The following is a 26,355-nucleotide window of genomic DNA, read 5'->3' on the forward strand; positions in this document are numbered from 1 at the left end:
TATAGTGAAGTGTCTGACACATGGACCCTTTGTTATTAAACTGGACCCTGTACTGTAGTGCAATGTAATACTTCTCATTCAATATTATCGGTTTTAAATATTATCTGTGCAATATTATCTGTTTTAACATTCAGTGTAATATAATTTGCTGCAGTTCTGTTTCTATTTATTTACTAGTACTGTTCATCACAATCAATTCAATTCTGTTAATACAGTAATGTAAATCTTGTAGGCTGCATATCCATAGTCCTTTATAATTCTTCTTCATATTTTATAGCATATATTTATACTTTTTACGTATATAGGCTACTTGTTTATTTACCAACTTCTATTATTATTTATATTCCTTTAAATGTCTTGATGTGCACATAAACTGTGACACAAGAATTGTCCCCCGGGTTATCAATATCAATAAAGATCAAAGTATTTCTGATTCTGATTTTAAGATAGCCTATAGTAGTGTGCAGACTGGTTCATTAATTATTGAAGTGTTTCACATTTTGGAAAAGCATGTCTGTGTAGCCTACGATAAAACGTCAGCAGAGGGCGTTCTAGGCTTAGGTCACGGTACCTCCATCTGGCTGTATGTATTTATGGGTATTTCCCGGTATTTCCCAGTTGACGGCAAGGATTGTGGGATGAGAATGCGTTAGATGATCATACTGATGATTTTGGCATACAGCTCATGAAAACCCAAAATTCCTATCTCAAAAATTAGCATATTTCAGCCGACCAATAAAAGAAAAGTGTTTTTAATACAAAAAAGTAAACCTTCAAATAATTATGTTCAGTTATGCACTCAATACTTGGTCAGGAATGCTTTTGCAGAAATGACTTTTTCAATGCGGCGTGGCATGGAGGCAATCAGCCTGTGGCACTGCTGAGGTGTTATGGGGCCCAGGATGCTTCGATAGCGGCCTTAAGCTCATCCAGAGTGTTGGGTCTTGCGTCTTTTAACTTTCACTTCACAATATCCCACAGATTCTCTATGGGGTTCAGGTCAGGAGAGTTGGCAGGCCAATTGAGCACAGTAATAACACGGTCAGTAAACCATTTACCAGTGGTTTTGGCACTGTGAGCATGTGCCAGGTCGTGCTGAAAAACGAAATCTTCATCTCCATGAAGCTTTTCAGCAGATGGAAGCATGAAGTGCTCCAAAATCTCCTGATAGCTAGCTGCATTGACCCTGCCCTTGATAAAACACAGTGGACCAACACCAGCAGGTGACATGGCACCCCAGACCATCACTAACTGTGGGTACTTGACACTGGACTTCAGGCATTTTGGCTCTTCCTTCTCCCCAGTCTTCCTCCAGACTCTGGCACCTTGATTTCCGAATGACATGCAAAATTTGCTTTCATCCGAAAAAAGTTTTTTGGACCACTGAGCAACAGTCCAGTGCTGCTTCTCTGTAGCCCATTTCCTGCACACGCCTGTGCACGGTGGCTCTGGATGTTTCTACTCCAGACTCAGTCCACTGCTTCCGCAGGTCCCCCAAGGTCTGGAATCGGTCTTTCTCCACAATCTTCCTCAGGGTCCGGTCACCTCTTCTCGTTGTGCAGTGTTTTTTGCCACACTTTTTCCTTCCCACAGACTTCTCACTGAGGTGCCTTGATACAGCACTCTGGGAACAGCCTATTCGTTCAGAAATGTACTTCTGTGTCTTACCCTCTCGCTTGAGGGTGTCAATGATGGCCTTCTAGACAGCAGTCAGGTCGGCAGTCTTACCCATGATTGCGGTTTTGAGTAATGAACCAGGCTGGGAGTTTTTAAAAGCCTCAGGAATCTTTAGGTGTCTAAGATTGTTCATTTTAAGTAAAGGATCCTATTATTTTGTCCACAACAATATTTAATGAGGTTAACTTATAACTCCTTGTGGTTAGTCTGCACGAGATCAACAAGCTTGTTTGCTTTGCGGCCACTTTAAATACAAAATAAGCATTCAATCTACGTTAGAGCGTCTGAGCGCTCACAAATCTTTCTGCAGCGTCGTGAGCAGAGCGGCGCTCTAGACGCCGGCGGTGTGAATGCACAGTTAGGCTTCGGCTATGGCTGTAGTGTTGTTGTGAAAGTAGGGGCGGAGAATAGAGACTATGCCGTTTCTCGTTTGTTAATCTAGAGTAGACCAATTCACTTTATTGAGGCATACTGCCCCCATCTGGTATGGAATGTGGAGTATGACTTAATTTTTTTGGCCAAACATTACAGATGGCACCTTTAAGCCAAAAAATAAAGATGGTTAAAAACTTAACTAAAATAATCAAAAGATTAATCATATATGCTTCCTTTTCCATACTCTTTTCATACTGTAGAAAACCAAATATTACATGTTCGTATAACAAAAGAAAAGTACATTTTAATTTGTTATTTATAAATTTCAAAACTTCCCACCACACACTTTTTGTATACTGGCAGTGCCAGAAAATAATAGTTACAGTTTCTGGTTGCAAAAAACAAAATGAAAAATTTACATCAATGTCTTTGTTAAATTTGGATAGAAAATGTTTAGCAGGGTAAAATTTATGCAGTATCTTGAATACAAATTTCCTTGACCTTTTCTGTAAGAATATATTTATTATGTAACAACCAGACCTTATTCCAATTAAAAGTTCCAATAAACCTTGACCAATAGGAAATGACGTGGTTTACTGACAAGTTCTTTTTGAAAAAGGGAATGTATAGCCCTATTATTTTTGCTTGTCGATAAACAAACTTTACCACTAATCGTATCAGTTAGATGCAATAAAGACACAATAAGAAACTACATAAAGAGACAACACACAAAGAGATAGCACCAATTACAGAGGCAAATTCTTTAGGGGAAACAGAGAGGTTGAAGTATGAAAGAAACTCATCATAAGTCATTAAATACCCCTGATAATTCAACAATTGACCAACCACAAGAATTCCCTCATCAAACTAAGTTGTCCAAAATATACTCTTGTTTATATAAAATATTAATAATGTGGAGAAAAATTCAGCTTGTAAATTAATTTCCAAGCCAAAAGTGCTTGCCTGTGAAAAGCTGACAGTTTAACTGGAAGTTTCTCAATTCTGTAATCACACATAAGCAAAAATGAAAGGCCACCAAGTTTGTCAAAAACCGATTTAGAAATCATATTCCACACAGAATCACTGTTTTTTAGAAAATATTTCAACCAGTTAATTTTGAAATGTTATTTAAAATAGAAAAATCTAAATAATCAAGCCCTCCATTTTTATATGAATTAACAATTACAGATTTTCTAATATAGTGTATACGGTTTTTCCACAAAAGATTCAGCATAATTCGATCAATTATCTTATTTGTTTTATTATCTGAGTGTATTGAGGAAGCTATATAAGTAAGCCTAGAATTACCTTCCGCTTAAGCCAGCAGAACACGACCTCTGAGAGTCAAGTCCCTCTGCAACCAAACATTAAATCTATTCTATACTTTTTTTTATCACTGGGTCGATCACTCATTTTTAGGAATAACCATACCCAAATAAGTTGGAGAATCCTTTACAGGGATATTACATATGTTTCTTTAATAGCAACTTTTTAAAGCAAATAGTTCACATTTTTATAAATTAAGAAAAGCCCTGAGGCACTGGAAACAACTTCAATGATCTTGACAGCTGACTGAATTTGATCATTTTTTTAGGAAAAGAGCCTTGTCATCAGCCAACTGACTTTTCAGGACACTTCTCTCTTCAACTTGAATTCTTTTTAAATTGGATGAAGTGACAAAACAACTGAGCAACAATGAGAAAGAGGTAAAAAGAGACTGGGCAGCCTTGTCTAACTCCTCTTTCCAAATTAAATCTTTGAGTAGTGCCATTATTTAATTTCACTGAACTATATAAAGAGTTTTCATAGCATTACAGAAATAAGCCCCAAACCCAAAGTGTTTTAAACAGTAGAAAATAAAAGGATGCTCAATAGAATCAGAGGCTTTGAAAAAGTCAAAAAAAAAAAAAAAAAAGTATAAGCTATCATCATGGTAATTTCTCTACTGTGCGACAGAGAGTCGCAGGTTATGATGCAATCGTTAGCCTATTTTTACAAAGACTGCTTCTACGGGGCCACAACGTAAGATACAAGGTAATCGGGCCTTTTATACATTTTTGTGTTTCTTTAGAAATAATGAATGGACAAATGGAGTCTTTAATTGCCCAGAGCTGCTTCAATCAAGTAAATATGAAACCCTGCCCCACTGGTTTCGAGTGGGATCCCCGGTCAAAAATCGCATTCCGGTGGGGTAAAATATACATTTTTGTTGGGGTTCCTCTGCTAAAATTCGCATTTTTGGGGATAAATGTCACATTTTTGGGTTCACTTAAACCTGAAAGAAAATCACGGAAATTGTCAGCACTGGTACTACAGTATCTCATCATGAGAATCTATGCGAGAACATCGTCTGAGGCAGCCCAACGCCATCTAGTGCACTTCACTTTTGTTAAAAGACAATTTGTAATGCACAAGGTTCCATCATTAAGTTATTTAAAATGAAATTAAACTTTATTTAAAGTTACAATTATTTTGGTTGAGGTTCCAAAATGCAATAAAACGTGACATCTTTTTTAGTCAAGTCATTTACAACCCAAATTAGATATAAGGTCAGTGGTTTCAGCAAATTTTCAGTCCTGAAGACTTAATATAACTGAGGAATGACTGCAGTGACAACTGCAATGGACAAATTAGTATATTAAAGGACAGGTGAGTCCTCTCCTCCTCATGTGGACCAATATGCTAAGACATCTTGCTCTTCCTGGTTATGTAGCTCCGGTAGTAAAAGTTGCTGAAGAGTATAATGAGGCTGATGCAATATGCAAACACAACTGCATTCATGGAATCAGGAAAATCACACTCGGTGAAGAGGTTGTAACCAGTGTGAATAGTCAGCAAGACAAACTGGACCTGTAATGACAAATTGTTCAACAGTCCCGCTGATGTAACGTTTCTGTTTTAATTTTTGTTTTATTCTAATTGTAAAAATTATCATCTGCCCATCTATTTACAGGACATCTGTATTGATGCAATTTACAAAAGAATACACATTTGTAAAACAAAAGGCTCTAATAGACTAAAAGTGAAAGACTAAATGAGCACAATATCAATGTGTTGTGTATTTACCAGCTGCAATGAGGTGAGGTAACGCTTCCACCACAGATATTTCTGCATGTGAGGCCCCAGGGCCGCCAGGCCATAGTAGGAATACATCACAATATGAACAAAGGTGTTCAGCAGCCCGATAAAAAATGCTGAATGAATAGGCAAAAAGACACAAAATAATGAAATACATGACAAAAAAATTACTTTAGAAAAAATGCATGCATAAGTGTTATTTTTAGTGTGTATATAAAAATTCATAGAATAAAAAAAGGCTAGGAAACCTAGTTTGTAGTAAGTGGATATTACCTGTAGTCACTGAATATGTATTAATTATTTAATGTTTGTCTTACATTGACCTCCAGCCACAAATTTAACTCCTGCCCACCAGTTGAAGATCATAGTTCCATGATGATACACATGTAGAAAAGTGAGCTGGCTGTTTTTTTTTCTTAGGATAAAAAAGACCTGAGAGAGGAGGTTGGGAGGGAAAGCTTCTTTATTTGAACTGCATGTCTAAAACAGGTGTAAATATCTGCAACAATCATATTTTTTTTAAAATGAGTAAAACTTACTGTATCACTAAGCTCAATAACTTTAGAGAAGAAGAACCACCAGCATACACTGGCCATCTAAAAAGATCAAGTAATTATTAGGTAACAATGCAATTTTTTTGGAAATTGAAAAATAATGATAACATCATAGGTAAATTTGATTATGATTTGAAAAACAGGAATTACTGATAGCAAAGAACATTAGGCAGCTAAACAAAGTGAGAGAGATGTAATCACCCTCATTCCTAGAGGACTGGGGCTGTAGTCCACAGGTTGACACAGATAACTGTAGTTTTCCAGCCATGATGTGACTAAGAACTTTGGAAAGAAAAATAGATTTTAGATTTGATGACTAGGTTATTTTAACACAAGACCTTGAAATAGTATGCACCTATATTGGACTGAACAAGTATGTGTGAAATCCAAAATGTACCTCATGGAACATGTAAATCGACAAACCGACCATCGCAAAGTTGTATACAATAAGCACTGCTTTTAGGTTCACTGGTTCCTTGTGTTTCATAAGCTTGGGTCCAATCCAAATAATACCAAGATAGCACAAAAATATACAGATGATTGGAACAGGAGAGTAGACAAGAAGCCATGGGTCTGTCCTCTTATCTGTGATACCATGACAGAAAACACAAGGAGTTTTGCATAAAAGTGCATTCTATAGATGATTATATAAATATTTTATGATGTAACGTTTCTCTAGATAGTACAGTTAAATACAAGGTGTAAAATAAATCATGTTTATACAACACGAAAAAAAAAAATCATACCGCCATTTTCTACAATCCAGCGGTGCATGGATCCCACTCTCTGCCATGCTGATTCCATAGAGGAATATGTGCTTTATCATAAAAAAAAGAACAAAAAGACTAGACTAGCATTCAGTAGACGGTGGTAAAACATGTATAAAAAGGAATAATATATCCCGTGTTTGTGCGTTCTTCTTAATAATGGGCAACATGCTATACAAAGAAAATCGAAGGGTTGCATACATGTTAAGGAAGTAGATTTGCAGCACAGAGATTTGAGGTCTTGTACTTGAGGGATACCTTCTCCATATTGCAGGCGGTTCTTGTAATTATGCAACTTATTGACAAGAAATGTAACGTACGTTTTTATTATCGGACTGCAATTGACTTTTTCTGTATAGGGATTATTTCACGTTTTGACAAACGTTTGAAATCAACAGAACTGCGGCTGACTTGACCGCAGTAATTTCCTGGTGAACTTACCCGAGGAAAAGTACAGGTGTATCGCACTGTGTGGAAGAGTTCAGTCAGTCGCGCGGTCAGATAAGAACTTTGAACTTCACACAAAATTATTTGAGTAACATGGGAAATAGAGTGGTATCAGTTGTTATGCAGAAGTGTACAGAACTACTGGAAGGAAAACTTTGGACTGCACCCAGTTTTCTTAACTCACGTTTCACAATTATAAGTCCCACTGGGGCCAAGAAAACAGACACATTAATCTGAAATTTAAACAAATAAACATATTTATAATTGTATACTTATAACACTTTATACTTTTAAAGTATATTTCCACATGTGTGTCATATTACAAATAACCTCAGGTTTGTTAAAATATAAATATAAAACCTTGACTCTTATTTTGACACCCAGTATCGGAGGGAAGGGCATTGAGGGCGCATTGAATTAAATGAACATGACCACGTAATCTAATTTTATATGTCTGGCTAAATACTGTTAAATAAAAAAGTTTGCTGCAAACTGAAAAAATGAAGTAGAGAGAAAGATCTCCTTGTGTAAATGTGTTTCCAGATCTATTTAAAAACTCAAGTCTTTTATTCTGGATCCCAATTTTTTTAATGGCCTTTTTTTAAAAAAACCAGGCTGGTTACACATTTATTTATTTAAAAACACAACTATACCTCTAAAAAAAAAGCTGCAGGTAATGTGTTATTATATGCGTCACTCTTAACATAGCAAAATTACATGATGACTACACATTGACCCTATCAAAAATAAGAAACCTTAATATACAGACAGTCTTTTGTCAACAGTTTTGGCTTTTGGTCGTTGCCTTAGAGGTAGAAAAGAATTTACTGATGCAGAGTTGTTTGGGTCCTTCATTAGTAACAGCACCCTTAGGCTTTTTTATTTTGTTTGACCGTTTCTCAGGGCTGGGTTTTCTCTTCTTTTCCTGAAAATGTGTGAAATGTTAGGGTAGGGCAAAAACAGAATTTTAATAATAAATTAGATATGAAAATTAAAATAAGTCAAAAACAACAAACAGTGCAAAGAATGAAGCATGTGCAAACTCAGGAACACTTACCTTACTGTCCACCTTGCTTGAAGATTCATAGAGCTTCATAATCTGTGCAAATGAAAATACAAGATCTTTACATACATGTGAATGACAGTAACAACAAAGTTTAAAAAAGTATTTAAAAAAAAATATGCATTTCTTGTACACAAGATTTTTTGTATACACAAACAATTCATGTAGTTTTAAGGTTAATCTGTCTTTACTGTGAAACCCATGAAAATATACACAACCTTTTTAACCCCAGTGGATACAGCCGCCTCCTTCAGAGCAGATTTAGTGAGCCAGCAGGTCCTCTGCTCTTGCTCTCCTTCTGACCAGTCAGACACACGCAAAGAAAAGACTATATATGTTTGATGGATGTGGGAGAAAATGTGCACCACCTGATAGAGAACATGAAAGACATGAATGAATATCAAACACATGCATTGTAACCAAACGTGCACATCATCACCGAAGATGCAAATCAAATATTGACCCAAGATGATATGTTTTGGGGAAAACACAAACCTCTCCCACAAACTGCACTGAGTTAGCATCTAGAGATTTTTCCAGCAATTTTTGAATCATGTCACATATCAAGCCTTTATATTTATTCTCACTGACGTCTGCTGCCAAGAGCATGCTGGGCAGCTCCCACATCCCTGCCAAGAGTCCTGCAACACATCAGTGTAATCCAAAATCATATTGTTCATGATATTTTCCATTTTCTAGAAACCTTTTCTCATTCACCCAGTAAAAACTATTGTTTCACCTTTGCTCGGTCTTTGAGTGAGAAAATACTCCATCTCTTCTCCGGCTTGCTGGCGTTCCACTATACAGGTTAGTGTTTGCTCCACACGTGGAGCTTTTTTAACAGGCTTTCTTGGGTAATTCTGCACCCCCAGCTGAGGGTCCCAGTCCTCTGACAGACACAGGTCACAGCTGCCAGCAGCCACTGTCAGAGAATGTGAACGTGCATTAGACACTGCTTTTGATTTATAGATCTGAAGTATGGATCAAAAGAGAATATTTCATGATTAACCGAAGACTTTACAACTTACAACAATTCTCTATGTCAGGAACTGAGGTGTTGAGCTTTGAGACACGTTTACTTAGAAGCCTTTTGGAGTCAATCTCTTGTTTAATGCTCACCTAAAGTATAAGAGACATCAAATGTGATGTATAATAATTTGACAGTTTTACATAAAAGCATTTTGGTGAGAACTGCTCAGCAGTACCTTCCTAAAGGCATGACAATGGGTTTGAACAGGACACTGGCCACATAGAGGGGATTTTGGGGTACAGACTCTGGCCCCTAATTCCATCATAGCCTGATTAAAGTCTCCGGGTTTCTCTGGGTCAACAAGTGTATCAGAAATTTTCCTGAAATATGCCAATAAATAGACCAATTAAAACCAACATTTTACATATCAGATATACATTTGCTTAACGGTACAATCAGCTTGATGTGTCTTTTATTACCACAAAGCATCTGTTACAGCAGGACTGGTGCTGTCTGCACCTATGGCTCGAATGCGACAGAGAACTCGAATGACATTTCCATCAACTGCACCGGTCACCTGGAGAACAACAAACATCATTGCATTAAATAAATAAAAAGCATTTATTGCTAAATATTCACAGTGTTTAATATAAGTTTCCCCAAATATAGGATCTTTAAGATGTTAAAGATTGTTTTTATTTAGCAATACTTAAGGCTATGTCCACACGAGGCCAGAGCTTTTCCAATCCGATCTTTTTTTCTCATCTCAAGAAATATCTGCGTCCACACAAAACCACATAACTTACAAAAAAAGAAAAAAAAATATGTTGTATACATACCAGACCAGCATGTGGCGCTGTAATTCTGCTATAGATATGCACAAAAAAACGGACTACGCAAATAAACCTTGTGCGTAGTAAACAAAAAACATAGAAAAATAAATGTATTAATGTTAATAAAAAGACAATTGCTCAGTGTATGTTCATGTTTTTGTTGCGGTAACATGACACAGGGGTGTCTGACTAGGGGTAAGATTTGGGCTGATGACTTCACAAGTAATCCACACAAATCCAGTCCATCAGTTAATGTCTTGAAGAAAAAAAAAAATCTGTGTGATTGTAAAAAAAACAAAAACAAATCCATCATTAAGATTAAGATTTCCCTTGATTTAACTTCAAACTGTTGCTTCCAGCTAAAATACAAGTCCTCTATACATATTATTGTTTTCTCCAGTAAAAAATCTGATTCAGGAGAAAAATATGCAGAAATGAGTCACAGTTTACAAGAGAAAACAGTCCTAAACTAATACGTGGTGCATCAAGTTAACAGATAGAAGTAATAAATATCTTCATGATGGATTTGTTTCTAACAAACATGCAACTTTTCACTTCACAAAATGTTAATTTATGGACTGGAGTTGAATCCCTTTTGATCATTGATTTTTTTTATCAGCTTTTTGGGCTTTCATTCGGATGGCACACATTCAATGCAATTGAGGCATTGGTGAGCAAGTATAAAATGCTACATTTCTCATCATATTCATCACCATCTTTGACAGCTTGAGGGCGAGTAAATTTCACCTATTTTTTTAGGCGAACCATTTCTTTGAGAAAATGGAACAAATCTAATGTACCTGTCCAAGTGCTATAGAACTGATTGCGCCTGCTGTGTAACGTCCAACTCCAGGCAGCTGTTTTAGCAGTCCTGCTGTGGTCTTTGGCATCTGTCCATCCAGTTCTGATACCACCTATTGTAAGAATCAAGCCTTTTAATATGTGCAGATTATTACACAAATATATGAAAGCAAACATCTTAATTATATCTAAATTCTGCATTACTATGTTTAAACCTACTTTCTGAGCACCTTCGTGCAGCCTGCGTCCTCGAGAGTAGTATCCAAGACCCGCCCACATTTGGTTCACTTCCTGCAGGTAGACAATAATACACCACTGTCAGGTGCTCACTTTGTCTCTGTCTTTTTATTTTGTGCATGTCTATGGATTTAACCATCACCTCCAGTGTGGCTGCAGCAAGTTTTTCCACAGTTGGCCATCTCTAAAAATAAAGACGCAGAAACAGCATAAAATGTGGCATTCCAGAGGTACTGTGAGAGGAGATATCAAACAGCTTGGCTACCTTCATCCATCTGTTATAGTAGTCTATCACTGTGGCAACTTGGGTCTGCTGTAACATGATCTCTGAGACCCACACTGAGGACAACATCAGAAAAAATTAAATAAATACACTTACATAAAAATATAAAAAAAAGGATTTAGGTTAAGGTGATCATGAAAGTAAAACACTTTTTCATACCTCCATATGTCCTGATATTAACATCTGGTTCTGTCATAGCCTGTATGGATTAAAACACACACACACACACACACACACAAAAGACTGATCTCATTTCAATGTCTTATTTGCAATGAATGCAACTAAACAATTTTGTAACGGTTTTTGTCATAAACATTAGTTAAACCACTGAAACAAATAACCCTCAAGTAGAACTAACACACTTTACCCCACAGTCAACATTTTGGGAAAAATTAAATAATTCCCAGCTAACTAAATAATTTATGTGCTTTTACACAGACTATTTATTTTACCAGTATAATTCATGTTTTTAGGCCTACAATCATTCTCCCCTGCAATACATTAAATGTCCTTTAACATGCAAAAATAAAAAAATAAAAGAAATAGCACTGAAATGCTGATCACTTCCTATGAGCATCTACAGCTGTATATCATGGGCCCAAAAAAAGCGTAGTAACTTGACAAAAAACTATGTACGGTCTGTTAGATTAGGTTATTTACTAATTAAGAATATTATGTATTTACCAGTGTCCTCCAGGGCAGCTCTCTCTTATTCTGATCATACCATTGCAGTAGGTGAGAGCGGAAAAGAGGGATTTCAGTTGGATCATGGAAAAAGTGGTATGATGAGGAAGGTCCCGTTTCAGACGGTTCCTCTGGTGGAAATAAGAACTCAAACTTAAACATTATAACATTTTAAAAGCAAACGTCGTGTTGCCTTGATTTATAACGTCTCTCAGTTGCACAGAGAACCACTCACCCTCTTTAATGGCGGGCTTTGAGTTCTTCTTATTGCTGGATTTGATCACCTCTGTGCTTTCTAGAGCGGCTGTCTTCCCCTTATGCACTGCAGATCTTAACCTGCTCATAGCGCTAAACCAATCTTTAACTAATTAGTAAACAACCTGTGGTACACTTAAAACTCCCTTAAAACTTTAAGTTAAAATCAAAACTATCTTCACATGGTCGCTATTATGGGAAAAGAAATACAACGAAATAAACCTCAGACCGTTGAAAATCATAAACGACGTGCAAAGTACTACCGTTAGTAATGCAACAAGGAAGGAACAAGCGTGTTTTCTCAACTTGCAGCAGTAGCCAAGGTCTCTGCAGGAAAGTAATGGGAGTTACTAGATCAGGGTGTTTTTAGACCATGACACCTGATTGGCTGACGTCATAGTGATGTAGGTTTAGGGGTGGGGTTAGGTAAGATGGGTCATTTTGATTGCAATGATTAAGAAACACCCAGCAGTTTGAAAACACCCACAAGCTGTAGCGCTCCCGCCTTCGCCAAAAACACTGGAGTATGATCTGACGTCATCGCGCGGGCGTGGTTTGTTCGCAAGGTCAAAGAGCATAGTAAAAATCTCTAAAAAGAGAATGTCTAATATGAGACGGGCTCTGATGTAAACCAAATTTTGCAAATTTTATAAATGACTTTGAGTTAACGTTATATGTAAATTTCTTGGCGCAAACACAAAACAAACAAAGCACTGAAACCATAGAATGCTCTCAAAGCATTGAAAATTATATATTTTTTAAAAATCTTTTTTTTTTACTGTTAATTTGATCATGTGAATATGTATTATCTATTTTCCAGTCGGACTAAATTAATAAAGCATTGGGGTGGGGGGGTGAGTTAGGTCAAGGAGCATGCGCAGTTTAAAAGTTCCCTTGTAAACCCCGAAACCGTGTGACAGCGGCATCATCTGCGGAGATCTCGAGTTGGTTTCATTTTTGTGCATATCTAACATGAATAATAAATATAACAGCAAGCACTGAATATTACCGAATGTAAAGACTTGAGGAAACAACTCTTTGAGGCTTTCAAAGTTAGTGGAGAAATAATTAAAATAACGTTACCTAATACTGCATCATTACTTTTCATCATTATAAATCATATACTCTTACGGAAATTAACTAACGTATGGTTTTATTACAGTAATCATAGTTTAACCATGCATTTGTACTGAACCGTAATAACCACATTTTATCTCACTAATGGAACCATATTTTACAATAACATTCATAGTAAAACAGTAACCCATATAATATTCAATAATATCTAACGTTACACAGCACATTTTTCCCCTATTCAACACGTCTGTTTAATTTAGTTATTAGCTAAAGTTAGCATAATTTGTTATGATACTTACATGACAAAGACATTACAATCTATTTTATAATGTAATGCTTGAGTTTTCTAGTGAACCCATATTTAATAGAACCAAAGAAATATGCTATAGAAGACTGTTATTTGTAATTCCTTATTTTATGGATCAAAACACCAACAACAAAAAAAAGGCTGTTTAAAGCTGTGTTCAAGAATTTGAATTCTGATCCTCAAGCACTGTAGAAAAATAAAAGGAAAATGAAAGGACATTGTAATTAAACATTGGTGTCTTTCAAATAAAGACAAAAAACATACAACCTAGCCATGTCTCTCTAGATATGTCAACTCACCACATGAAATGTTCACTTTATTTGAGCATAAAATGTCAGCTTGAATGTCATCCATGTTCAAATGTAGGACATCAGCATTGTGCTATAAACAACATGCAGAGAAACACATTTTAAAGTTAACTAACTGTATATTGACTTGATATTTTTATTTTATATAAAACCACAACCATAAGGCCTCACCATAAAAGACTCAAAAAGTCTGGTGCCCAATGCTCTGCGTACATGCTCTTCCACCACTGGATACATGCGCACAAAATGCTAAACAGACATTACACATTAATATCAGATTGTCATTGGTCTATTGCTTGCCCAGTACTGCATTTACTTGACAGATTCATAATCAGCATATGTAAAAATGAGTGAGTGTGGGTAAGAGGTAGTTTTAAATTTAACCTCCAAAGCCAGGCTGGCTTGTCTCTGGGAATCTGCATGTTCCTGGTTCCCCATTGCAAACAGTAAGTGATGGATCACTCTGAGAGAGAGCAGCTCTTTGGATATCTCTTCACTTCTCTGTGCCAGAATCCTGTAACATCATGTCAATATATTATACATAATAATCATGCAGATCAGCATGCCTTATACAGGTCCTTCTCAAAAAATTAGCATATTGTGATAAAGTTCATTATTTTCCATAATGTAATGATAAAAATTTAACTTTCCTATATTTTAGATTCATTGCACACCAACTGAAATATTTCAGGTCTTTTATTGTTTTAATACTGATGATTTTGGCATACAGCTCATGAAAACCCAAAATTCCAATCTCAAAAAATTAGCATATCATGAAAAGATTCTCTAAACAAGCAATTAACCTAATCATTTGAATCAACTAATTAACTCTAAACACCTGCAAAAGATTCCTGATGCTTTTAAAAACTCCCAGTCTGGTTCATTACTCAAAACCGCAATCATGGGTAAGACTGCCGACCTGACTGCTGTCCAGAAGGCCATCATTGACACCCTCAAGCGAGAGGGTAAGACACAGAAATACATTTCTGAACGAATAGGCTGTTCCTAGAGTGCTGTATCAAGGCACCTCAGTGGGAAGTCTGTGGGAAGGAAAAAGTGTGGCAAAAAAAGCTGCACAATGAGAAGAGGTGACTGGACCCTGAGGAAGATTGTGGACTGAGTCTGGAGTAGAAACCGTGCACAGGCGTGTGCAGGAGATGGGCTACAGGTGCCTCATTCCCCAGGTCAAGCCACTTTTGAACCAGAAACAGCGGCAGAAGCGCCTGACCTGGGCTACAGAGAAGCAGCACTGGACTGTTGCTCAGTGGTCCAAGGTACTTTTTTCGGATGAAAGCTAATTTTGCATGTCATTCGGAAATCAAGGTGCCAGAGTCTGGAGGAAGACTGGGGAGAAGGAAGTGCCAAAATGCCTGAAGTCCAGTGTCAAGTACCCACAGTCAGTGATGGTGTGGGGTGCCATGTCAGCTGCTGGTGTTGGTCCACTGTGTTTTATCAAGGGCAGGGTCAATGCAGCTAGCTATCAGGAGATTTTGGAGCACTTCATGCTTCAATCTGCTGAAAAGCTTTATGGAGATGAAGATTTCGTTTTTCAGCACGACCTGGCACCTGCTCACAGTGCCAAAACCACTGGTAAATGGTTTACTAACCATGGTATTACTGTGCTCAATTGGCCTGCCAACTCTCCTGACCTGAACTCCATAGAGAATCTGTGGGATATTGTGAAGTGAAAGTTGAGAGACGCAAGACCCAACACTCTGGATGAGCTTAGGCCTCTATCGAAGCATCCTGGGCCCCATAACACCTCAGCAGTGCCACAGGCTGATTGCCTCCATGCCACGCCGCACTGAAACAGTCATTTCTGCAAAAGGATTCCTGACCAAGTATTGAGTGCATAACTGAACATAATTATTTGAAGGTTGACTTTTTTTGTATTAAAAACACTTTTCTTATATTGGTCGGATGAAATATGCTAATTTTTTGAGATAGGAATTTTGTGGTTTCATGAGCTGTATCCCAAAATCATCAGTTTTAAAACAATAAAAGACCTGAAATATTTCAGTTGGTGTGCAATGAATCTAAAATATATGAAAGTTTAATTTTTATCATTATATTATGGAAAATAATGAACTTTATCACAATATGCAAATTTTTTGAGAAGGACCTGTATAATATTTTCCATGCAGTATGTCTTGAATGTATCCATTGTTTGAAGTACCTGATGGTTTTTGCAGAAGCTGCTTGCTGGAGAAGCACAGGGAGTGAATCAGTCATTTTGGCCACCTCTGGATCTAACAAAACAATCTAATTTTTTCAGCTGAATTTCAAATGAAACACAGGACAGTTTATGACTCATATGACAAACAAATCAATAACTGAGAAAGATGCTAATTCAAGCCACAATCCATGTTTGTTTCTCGTCTTATCTACATCTGCTCTAAATTAAAATACAAAGCCCAAAAGGTAACAATTGGGAGGTTGAATTAAGGATGTCTCCACGCTGCAACATGATCATAATGCAAAGCAGTATAGTTATTGGAGAACCAGTGTTTCAGTTGCAAAAAAAATAAAAAATACCTTGGCAGTTACACAACATTTATGCATTGCTTTAACTGAAAGAAAATGAGCAACAGATCATACCCTCCAGGATCTTGTGTTTGGGATTTCTCTGTTTAGTTGGTTTGAGAAAAGCCACCAGACCCCTGAGCAGAGCCAGTCTAACCTCTGATTGCATAAGCTCTGTTATCAGTTCTATTGCTGGAAGTAAAAACAAAAGTACAAATCAAAGGTGGGATTCACAGAAGGGTAAGCAATAACAAATAATGTCAAATTTGAAATGTTCACTTGCCTTCATATTGCACTTCTAAATGTAGGGACCTCAGCAGATTTAATAAGGGTTCCACTATGCTGTGATGGGCTGTTTTTACAATGGGCTGGACAAAACAAAGTGTATAAATTACATATAATTTTATAAAATTACATATCTAGTCCTTAAATAATTATTATGAGTGCAGTTTTCATGAGCTCACATTCTATCCAGAACTATCTGAAATATTTGTACTTTTAAAAATTAAACTGTCATATTGCAAGACAATTAAAGTGAGCTGCAAAACAGCTAAAATGTAAAAAGGTGACCAGTTTACTTGATATTGATACTTTAATTTTAATTTTATATATATATATATATATATATATATATACAATAAAGTTAAAGCAAACTTAATGCATAAACAATAGTTCATTTTTTTTTTTTAACTATTCAAGATTCCTTTGGTGCTCTTGTCACCCTGCATCACCGTTGTACCTGAACTATACGTAGGATCTGTAAAACAAGCTGCTGTGCTCTTGGCGAGGTGCAGGTCAGCAGGGCGATCAGGCCCTTGTACACCTGATTCTGGTATTTGGGGTTTCCATGTGCCAAAGATTCTAGCAGGGCGGCTGCGTTCTCCTGAGTCCCCTCTGTCTCAGATTTGGCCAAACATTCAGCTACGGCCTTCACACCTGTCAATCAGAGAGGAACTGATGTGAGAGCTGAAATCAGTTCATGAGCCAGTATACAGAATGAGTATGTGTGTATATAAAGTTGTCAGAGTTTGCTTGTCAAAATCTCCAACCTTCAAAATTGATCCTGATTACATCATGCAAGGTTTTAACCTCACAATATTTCATGGAAATGTTGCAAAATATAATTCCATAATACATCACTGAAAAATGAGCTGGAGCTGTTTCACTTCTTGACTGGTAGTTTGTTGTGCAGTTGTGCTGTGTAAGTACCATAGCTTTCACAGATTAGCTCTTTATATTTTTGGCCTGCGTTGGCGATGATCTGGAGCAGGTGAAGAGCCTCTGTTTTATCCCCTTCCTTGAGTATGTCTTGTCCTAGAATCTCAAGCAGGGTAAGCACTCCACCCACCTCCAGAAACTCAATCATGTACTGATGACTGATCATGCAAACAAACAAAATGAAACCATGTTAGGATAGACACTGTTTCTTTTAGGGAGTTTTATTTGCACAAAGATCTTGCATGCTTAATACAAAAATTATATCCACAGCATTAATTTTGTCTTTTACCTGCTGTTAGCAGACAGGAAAACCCCCACTGCTCTCAGCTGAAGGTCTAGACATGTACCAAACATATAACTGGAAAGAAAAAATGTAAGGAGGCATACATGGCAGGACTGATGTCTCTCAGTTCAACTTAAGTTTTAGTCAGATACTCAGAAGGTATCTCATTTTTAGAGCACAGATAGAAAACATGACCCTAGGTGTGGATACGTTAGTCTTATCCAGGCAGTGAGCCGAGCAAGGAACAGGCTGGCAACTTGTGCGAACTCCAGCTCCAGTTCAGGACACGTCTTTCCAGTGTTCTTGGCCAGAAAGTCACTTAGCATTCGACTGCGCACCGTCTTACTGCCCTGATCCCACTCGTGGAGGAAACACATCACCTGACTGATGGAGGCCTGCTCCTTACTGCTAGACATGACTCAAGCATCTCACAAACTGTGGGAGACGATGAACAATATCAGCTGATGTACGTGTTACTAATGGACAAATATATTATATTACGTTTTTCTTTTTGGAAAAAAATACAGCATATGCTGGTAGGTATGTTTTGAAGCATGGCAGCTGGTTTGAGCTGCTCCTTAGCTGGTCATGGGCTAGTTTAAGCTCGTCATGTGCTGGTCCTTAGTAACTAACTCCTGCTCAGTATCAGCTAGCTCAGAACCAGCTCAAACCAGCGGCCATGCTTCGAAATAAACCAGCATATGCTGTTTTTCTTTTCGTAACAGTTGTCCAGATCCAGAACAAAGATATATCTAGATATATTTAATAGATTCAGATGTACGAATTCACAACATTTTCTCTATCAAAACGTGTCATACATTATGAGATACAGTGCTTGCAACTGTATAAGCAAAAGTCATACATTATTTCTGGTTCATTTAGAAAAGCTCTACTGTGTGAACATAAAAACTTACCATAATTGAAGAAATTCATCAAAAACTATTACACACTATCCAATAATACGTAGAAGGACGCGAATGTAATTACTTTGCCAGTAGCCTACACGTTTTGTTTACAGTAATAAAACAGCTTTTGTCGGATTGTGGTTGTTTACCATTTGTTTTATAATGCACACTTAAAACAGAAAAATCTTATCTTGATAATAGCATTTTTATAATCTATATCATATTTGTTTTTCAGCTAACATTTTATTTAGAAACCACGACATGTTTCTCACCTTCACTTCCGCCAATGTTTGCAGTTGCCATGGTTACTGACGCTCACGGTGTCCGTTTGAACCGCTGATGTCAGAGTAAAATGTGATTTGTGCTGTTTAATATCTTTGCATATTTATTAATAACACAATCAATCAGGAGATTATTAACTTACTTAATTTCACTTAACTTACACTTTGACATTAAAAGTGAAAAGAGAATTAGAAAAACGACAATAGAGAAATGATTTAATGTATCTAATGCTCATTTTATTTTATTTCAGCTAACCCAAAGTGATATTATTTTATTTTCATTACAATTTTAGAAACATGGAGGTGCCACTCAAACTAACCATTCAGTTGAATACATTCAAACCTGTAAAAGACTTACTGAGAGTCAAGCCTGCTGTAATAGCTTAGCTCTCTACAAATATCATACATATTTAAAAAAAATCATTTCTCTACTATAACTAATATGCTGATGATAAACAAACTATCAATATCAACTGAACTCGTATCTATTACAGTTTTCTCCCTTCAGTATTCAAGTTGCAAACATGCTCGAGAGACTAAGAGAAGAGTCTTCAATTGAAGTGAGATGATTTTAACATACATGCATAGATTTTCTCTCATCCACAGAGAAAAGCTCTATAGCACGCTCCTTTGAACATAGCACCCGTCTTGATCAGCCGTTTAAGTGAATAGAGTTTTTATATTCTGACATGAGAACCAACACCATGATTGCACCGTACAAGGCTGGAAAAAAAGGCTTCATGTCCTGTGTTGTCGGGCAGAATGGTCAAAAGTGCAGTTTTTCCTTTCCTATTTCTTGGCATCTTGCACCTTCTCAATTTCCTGTTTGAAAAACCCAACCACTCAGTGTTATTTATTTCTGAAATTAGGAAAAACTATATGGAATCAGATATAAAATAGTTTTACCTCAATAAGAACACTTTTGAGTTTCTCATAGGCTTCTTCCAGGTCATCATTAATGATCACCAAATCAAAAACTCCCGGTTCCTTACCTACAGAGGAGCAAAAGTGCAAGCGAACAAAGGTTTTGCTCAAGCACAACCGACTTACTGGAAGTGTCACTTACTGAGCTCCATGTCAATCCTCGCTGCTTCCAGACGCTTCTGTAGACTGTCCTCCGTCTCGGTTTGTCTGTCTCTCAGACGCTTTTCCTGTAGGACAATAAAACGTCTTCCTGTATTTTGACAGTTAAATGCTGTATAATGAAACTGAGAATGTTTCTGTCAGCTTACCAGGATCTCTATTGAAGGTGGCTGGATGGAGATATAAATGGGGTTCAAATCAGTCTTTTTAATGTTTTTTCACTCCTTGTATGTCAACATCCAAGATACAGATGAGGTTTTGTGCCTGAACATCTTCTATGGATGTTTTGCTGCAAGTGATAGTAAATTTGATGAGCAATAACATTAAAATGTATTTGTTGTTATTAACAATACGCTAATGGGCAATTTTAGCTACTTCAAAATAATTACTTTTGGGCATTGGTATGAAGACAAAGAATTAGCAGCAAACCTGTGTTGAATCAAGAGGATAACGGGATCAGATAACAAATGTCGATTTACAAATAAAATGTACCTGGTTCCATACATGTTCCCAGAAAACTCAGCATTCTCAATGAATTCATCATTGTCAATTCCATCTTGCATCTTCTCTCTTGTGACAAAGTGGTAATCTGGGTTGAGGACAGAAATGAATGAAGATTAACTGTAAATCCAAACAAATTGTGTCTGTTAACAAGGGGACATTCATCAGATGTGCTGAAAGGGTGTTCATTTTATATATTATAATGACCATGTACTCGTAAACTATTAAAAGAAAGGTTTATAAAACAATTAAAAAAATAAGAGGATGACTAAATGATAAAATATTTTCTATGTGACATTTTAAGTCTTTTCACTGCCCATCAAAACAGAAATCTTTATGCTCAGCAGAGGGCGCCAAATGTTTATTTCAGAATATCCGTTCCTGTGATACCAGTTAAAATGATTGCTCTTACTAAATGATGGGAATGGTGTGAATGAAACTTCTAAAATCTAAACTTCAAAAAATTCAAAAACAGCTGTATTTGCACATAAAATAATCTCACGAAGATGTCCTTTATGTAAAGTCCATGAGAAAGCTCCAGAGCTGGATTCCTACCGTTCTGCTGGTTTAACTCCACAACAGAACATCAGAGGGGATCTAAAGCGGGACCTAATGGTTCTGCAGGCACAAGACAAACAATTCACAACTACAGGAGGGCAAAACACTGACATCATCCGTGGCAGCACTGCAATGGAGACTCCTATTAGCATAACAACATCTGTAAATAAATATCATAAGAATAGCAAGCCAACAATTAGCTGGTTATAGTCACAAAATAATTTTTAGATGCAGTCTTTCTCAATTCCACCTTAAATATCTCTAATAAATCTGTACTGCTTTCAGTTATTTGCTTTTTAAACAGCCTATCCATTGAATTTGTATAAATTGTGCAGAGAAAATAAAAACAATTTGCCCATGTGACCTAAACAGATTTTAGAAATATTTTTGTTCATTAAATGATTTTAAGGTTCTGTAGTGATGCTAATGATCGTCTCTGGGAATTTTATGCTGTGAGGAGTGTGATGTCAGTTCACATCACATAGAAAACCAGGGGAACCCAGGGGGCTATTTTCAAAGGCTTTTTACTCCAAAGTGCACACTGGCATTCATGTCAGAGAGAACATGTGATGTGATGTCCACAATCGCATCTTGTCATTTTGGCCTGAAGTGTAATTCACTTACAAAGGTTTAGATTTTAGAAGATGAAAGTAACCCCCATTACTTTCTCATCACATTACATATGCCAATAATCAATAATAACTAATTATGACCAATAATGGAAACCAAATCTACACCTTCAGATGTCTCAGAGGAGAGGATGTCTGCTACAGGAAGTAAGGTAGCCCCCAGAAGCAGTGGGAGACAATTCAGCCCTAGAGAAAATGACAAAGGCACTTTGGGGAATAAAAAGAGAAATTTACCCCGTGAAATGTGGTAATATGTTTGGAAATTAAACAGTTCACTTGGGAGTAAGAAGCAACAAAGAAGACAGTTATGGACTAAGGTTGAAGGGGCTTTCAAATTGGATGGGAATGTAGTTGGAAAAACCCCCCTTTCTACACTGGGCAAGTACAATCAGGTATATATTTCTTTTTGTTATTTATTCTATTTCTGAACTCATATTTGACATTGTTTCTATGATAAAGCAAGCCTCTCATAGTTGTTAAGTCGGGAATTCTGCTTTACCTTTCCCATCTTCCTCTCCTGGACGAGGATTTCTGGTGGTGTCTGCAGAAAGAAATATCAAGGTATAAAAAAAATGTATCCAGCATTCTTGTTGTTTGTTTACTTGTATTTTGTCTAACCATCTGTCTAATTTGTCTGTAATGTCACATACGCGAGACACTGAATCCAAAAACCCCTTCATATTCTTTCATGAGTCTCTTCAACAGGGTGCTTTTTCCGGCTCCTGATGGGCCACTCAGAACTACAGGCCTTGGTCCTGACATTTATCTGTGAGACAATCAAAACAGGTTTGTTAGATAAAAGGTATGAAAGATGTTTTAAGTTCTTGGTGATAAAATCTTCAAACCTAGTATATGCAAAAAAAAAAAAAAAAAAAAAAAAAAAAATTCAATAAGTCACAGTCTGTAGATAAAAGGGAAATTAAAAAAATAAAATAATATTTTAAAATGTATAGGCTACTCTTGTTCAAATGTTACAGTTAGAACAGCAATATTGTGAAATATTATGACAATTTTAAATTTGCAGCTATTACTCTAGTCTTCAGTGTCACATGATTCTTCAGAAATCATTCTAATATGCTGATTTGATGCACTTTTTAAATGATCAACAATGTTGAAAATCATTGTGCGAATTCGTATTTTTCTGTGAACTGTGTTAAAAAATTTTTTTTCAGGATTCTTGATGAATAGAACATTCAGTAGAACAGTATTTAATTAAAATAAATTATACATTATAAACGTCTTTACTGTCAGATTTGATCAATGAATACTTGCTGAATAAAAGTATATATATATATATATATATATATATATATATATATATATATATATATATATATATATATATATATATATATATATATATATATATATATGTGTGTGTAAATTAAGGTAGTGTAATTAAATGCAGCTAAAAAGGCATAGCATCTTTTACAAGCCAGGTGAAATGCTACCCATATATTTTGACATCAAAAGTCACGTGTTCAATCAGACTTAGTATTTTGGTAGAAATCCATCTGTCGCTACAATAGCAGCCAAGTAGACAGATGCCCACATGGGTAGGTTGCGTGACATGCTTCATCCTCACAATGCGAACAAGGTAAATGTAAAAGAAAATGAAAAATAGATTACACATTAATTACAGATGAACTTGTACTGAGGACCATGAAACCATAATAGTTCAAGAGAGATTTAGTTTTAGTTTTAAGAGTTCTAATGTACACTGTAGCATTGTACTGCACTCTGACATAAAATGCTAGAAAATATGTGTGATTTCTTAAATCGTACATACAAGCCTTTATTATTCAATCACATCAAACAAAAACCTTTCATACTGAGCACGGATTAGGTCAAGTAGGATGCTTTTGTCTTGGTGCTCAGCTGAGAGAGAGAGAGAGAGAGAGAGAGAGAGAGAGAGTGCTATAAGCTAGAGAAGTTAACATGGGTGGACACTGAGCCTATTGCACGCCTGCGTCCCTCCAAGAGAGAAGCTCAGGAACTAATCCACTGATCCGGGTGATTAGTGATTCTGTTTTGAGGTCTGTGGACTGGGTCTTGTAATTGAGAACAGGGCACACAAAGTAAAACAAAATAATATAACCCTATTTCCTGGCTAAGAAGCCTTTATTATTAATTTAGTTATTTTGCATAGTTTATAACACAGAATGGAACCATGGAAGTCATCATATAACTTTAAAATGTTAAATGTGTTCATGTTCCAGCTGGCTTAAAACAGATTAAAGTAAAAAGTAGTGAAGTGTTATAAATGAACTTTGGAGAGTCTGTTTTTCATAATAATGCAATTTAGCAAAGCATTTACATTATTTGCATGGTGGAAAAGGATTTACATGTTCATGTAAAGTGCCATGAAAATATCTTAATGAAGTCAGGTTAGGCCAATGAAGAGGATTACCCTTAGCCTAATGACAAAGGCCCACTGACCTAAAGCCTGTCTTAATGTTTTCTACAGTGTCTGTCTGGAATCATGTCCGGAATCATATCCGGCCTATTTTTTAGGGACTCTGCTGGAGACTAGACAAACCAACTGGACACTGGACACAGCTCTAGAATAAATATACAGTTGCCCTACCAGCAGTTTGTTCATTTCACTTTTCTTTGTTTATTCTATCATATATCCCTATAATGACATATTTTGGCTACTGCATCTTCAAGTGTTTCTGTCTTATGATGATGATAAAGAATAATAAAAATTAAATAAATAAAATGTAAAATGTAAATAAAATTAATATTTAATAATAAAAGTATTAAACATTGAAATATTTAAAGTGTGCTTTTATTTCAAGACAACATAAAATTTCAAAACTAAAATTCATATTTTAATTAAAAAATTTATTTAAAAGCACAAATGAATATGCATCTACAAATTAAATTTAATAAAATCTGATGTGTTCAGTATCCTTTCAGACTGATTACTGTGTAATAAAACCATTTGTTATTAAAATAATTTATATAACAATAAACCATACATTTTGACCTCTAAATTTTGAACACTGAAAAAAGGAAAGACAGCTCTTACCTTGTCTATGCTGGTTAGATGGTGAAGTATGTTAGTGTGTGTTTCTAGCTCACTGGACTTACTGCCACAGCTTACTGCCAGTGACAGTTACCACCTCCTCCGTTTACTCTCTCTCAGCCAATCAAATAGCAGGTCTAGTGTATTTTTTGTTATGACAGAGATAAGAGGCTACTAATCATACAAACTTAGAAAAGCCATAATTATTTGTTTTTCCCTGAGAAATAATGGTGAAAATGCATTTTGTAGACAAGACCAACATCCATTCTGAGAAATGTTATATAAATCTAAATAGGCTGCCAGTATATAAAATAACTACTGTACACTGTAAATAAATATATAACTAAAAATTGTGACAACTAGTTCCAGTCTTGCCTGTAATGCATTGTAAATAAACCAAATAAGGCAAAATTCGAATTCTATAATGATTTTGTAAATTTCTAAATATATTATTATGGAAATCTAAAATTTAAATTAAATTCAAACTACACCCTTGAATCATATTTTGTGTATTTTTAAGCAATCTGTAATTTTAAAAACTATGATTCACTAGCATATTTGTGTTCTGATCTTTCTTAAAAAAAAAAGATACAATGTGCTAAACAATAATTATTGAAATTTATTATTGTTATCATATAATATCATACAATTCAGTCAGCCAAATGTTATTTAAAGGTGTAGGCCTGAGTTTATTGCTCACTCTGAGTAATGAACTGCAATTTCACATAGCTAAATTAAAAAACTAATTTTGTCAAATAAAGTTGAACATTTACTTCACAGAGTCTGCAATAAAATTACATTAAAAAAGCGGAATATTTCTACATACATCTCCTCACTACTGGCTGTGTATTAGTAGAGTCATGGCATTTCTGCTCCCTTACCAAAGCATCCAAAAAGTAATTCCATTGTTAGGTTTCTGGAGCTGGACGTGTAAATATATATTTTTTGAGTGCATTTGGGAGTTTTAAAGTAAGAATACACTGTGTGAGTAGTTGCAGCAGTTCACTTCCTTTTGCATTAGACACAAGGCTGGGCTAATCCAGCGCTAACCTAAATCCACACAGACGAGTGTCCATATACTGCTGCTAATTAGAGATATGTCAGGACATCAGCCTTAGACATCCTTTTATCAGGTCATTCATTAAAGGAATCTTTAAGAATGGCAGGAATGAACTGGCCAGGTGGTGTTAAATACTTCAGATGCAATAAATAGACCGAAAGGAAAGAGCTGGTTATTTTTTTGTCTGCTACTGTCTCATCTCAAAAAATAGAAGTGTGGGCAATGCCAGCACCATGGGTTTGATTCCCAGGGAATACAGTACAATTAACGGATGAAATTTATACATTTAAAGAATAAAATGTCTGTAAAATGCATAAACGACCTCTTCACATTTATGTCAAATGCCGGTGCCTTGGTGGTGACTTATGTATATATAACGAAAACCATTTTAAGGCTGACAATGACATCTGTTAGACAACAACTTTAGTTTATTTTTTTTGTCAAGAAAAACAGATGAGTCTGTACAAAATGCATCATCATAAAACAAAGCTGGTTTATGTTGCATTCTATTTCAGTTCTATCAAAAGTGCTTCACGATCTTTCAGTTACCTGTAGTAACTTTACTAG

General features: G+C 36.0%; 3 protein-coding genes and 1 pseudogene across 4 annotated transcripts; all 4 read right to left on the reverse strand.

Annotated features, from left to right (window-relative positions):
• Window positions 1-3,513: 3,513 nt before the first annotated feature.
• On the reverse strand, window positions 3,514-7,042 carry LOC113070943 (elongation of very long chain fatty acids protein 4-like). 2 transcript variants are annotated; one of them, XM_026244295.1, is made up of 9 exons: window positions 6,893-7,035; window positions 6,653-6,746; window positions 6,431-6,501; window positions 6,082-6,269; window positions 5,886-5,966; window positions 5,670-5,726; window positions 5,448-5,562; window positions 5,119-5,246; window positions 3,514-4,902 (listed from the first exon to the last, which is right to left on the reverse strand). In XM_026244295.1, the coding sequence occupies exons 3-9, from the start codon at window positions 6,486-6,488 to the stop codon at window positions 4,735-4,737; spliced, it is 795 nt and encodes a 264-aa protein (XP_026100080.1). In that variant the 5' UTR covers window positions 6,489-6,501; window positions 6,653-6,746; window positions 6,893-7,035; the 3' UTR covers window positions 3,514-4,734. The 2 variants fall into 2 exon arrangements, with proteins under 2 accessions (XP_026100080.1, XP_026100079.1); XM_026244294.1 differs by lacking the exon at window positions 6,653-6,746 and having other exon boundaries at window positions 6,893-7,042.
• Window positions 7,043-7,505: 463 nt separating this feature from the next.
• LOC113070945 (adenine DNA glycosylase-like) lies at window positions 7,506-12,325 on the reverse strand. The gene is made up of 15 exons (XM_026244296.1): window positions 12,005-12,325; window positions 11,770-11,900; window positions 11,245-11,284; window positions 11,068-11,141; window positions 10,945-10,986; window positions 10,785-10,856; window positions 10,565-10,678; window positions 9,411-9,508; window positions 9,167-9,311; window positions 8,990-9,080; window positions 8,701-8,883; window positions 8,457-8,602; window positions 8,180-8,329; window positions 7,956-7,997; window positions 7,506-7,823 (listed from the first exon to the last, which is right to left on the reverse strand). Exons 1-15 carry the CDS (start codon window positions 12,111-12,113, stop codon window positions 7,677-7,679), a joined length of 1,584 nt encoding a protein of 527 aa, XP_026100081.1. The 5' UTR covers window positions 12,114-12,325; the 3' UTR covers window positions 7,506-7,676.
• Window positions 12,326-12,498: 173 nt separating this feature from the next.
• Window positions 12,499-18,959, reverse strand: LOC113070946 (armadillo-like helical domain containing protein 1). The gene is made up of 12 exons (XM_026244297.1): window positions 18,918-18,959; window positions 17,951-18,175; window positions 17,747-17,815; window positions 17,449-17,615; window positions 16,979-17,175; window positions 16,523-16,607; window positions 16,315-16,431; window positions 15,893-15,965; window positions 14,101-14,230; window positions 13,888-13,965; window positions 13,708-13,789; window positions 12,499-13,594 (listed from the first exon to the last, which is right to left on the reverse strand). Exons 2-12 carry the CDS (start codon window positions 18,154-18,156, stop codon window positions 13,566-13,568), a joined length of 1,233 nt encoding a protein of 410 aa, XP_026100082.1. The 5' UTR covers window positions 18,157-18,175; window positions 18,918-18,959; the 3' UTR covers window positions 12,499-13,565.
• A 389-nt stretch (window positions 18,960-19,348) lies between these two features.
• Window positions 19,349-24,799, reverse strand: LOC113070942 (guanylate kinase-like; annotated as a pseudogene).
• Window positions 24,800-26,355: the final 1,556 nt, after the last annotated feature.

Source organism: Carassius auratus, unplaced genomic scaffold (genome assembly GCF_003368295.1).
Source record: "Carassius auratus strain Wakin unplaced genomic scaffold, ASM336829v1 scaf_tig00005427, whole genome shotgun sequence".
NCBI lineage: Eukaryota > Metazoa > Chordata > Actinopteri > Cypriniformes > Cyprinidae > Carassius > Carassius auratus.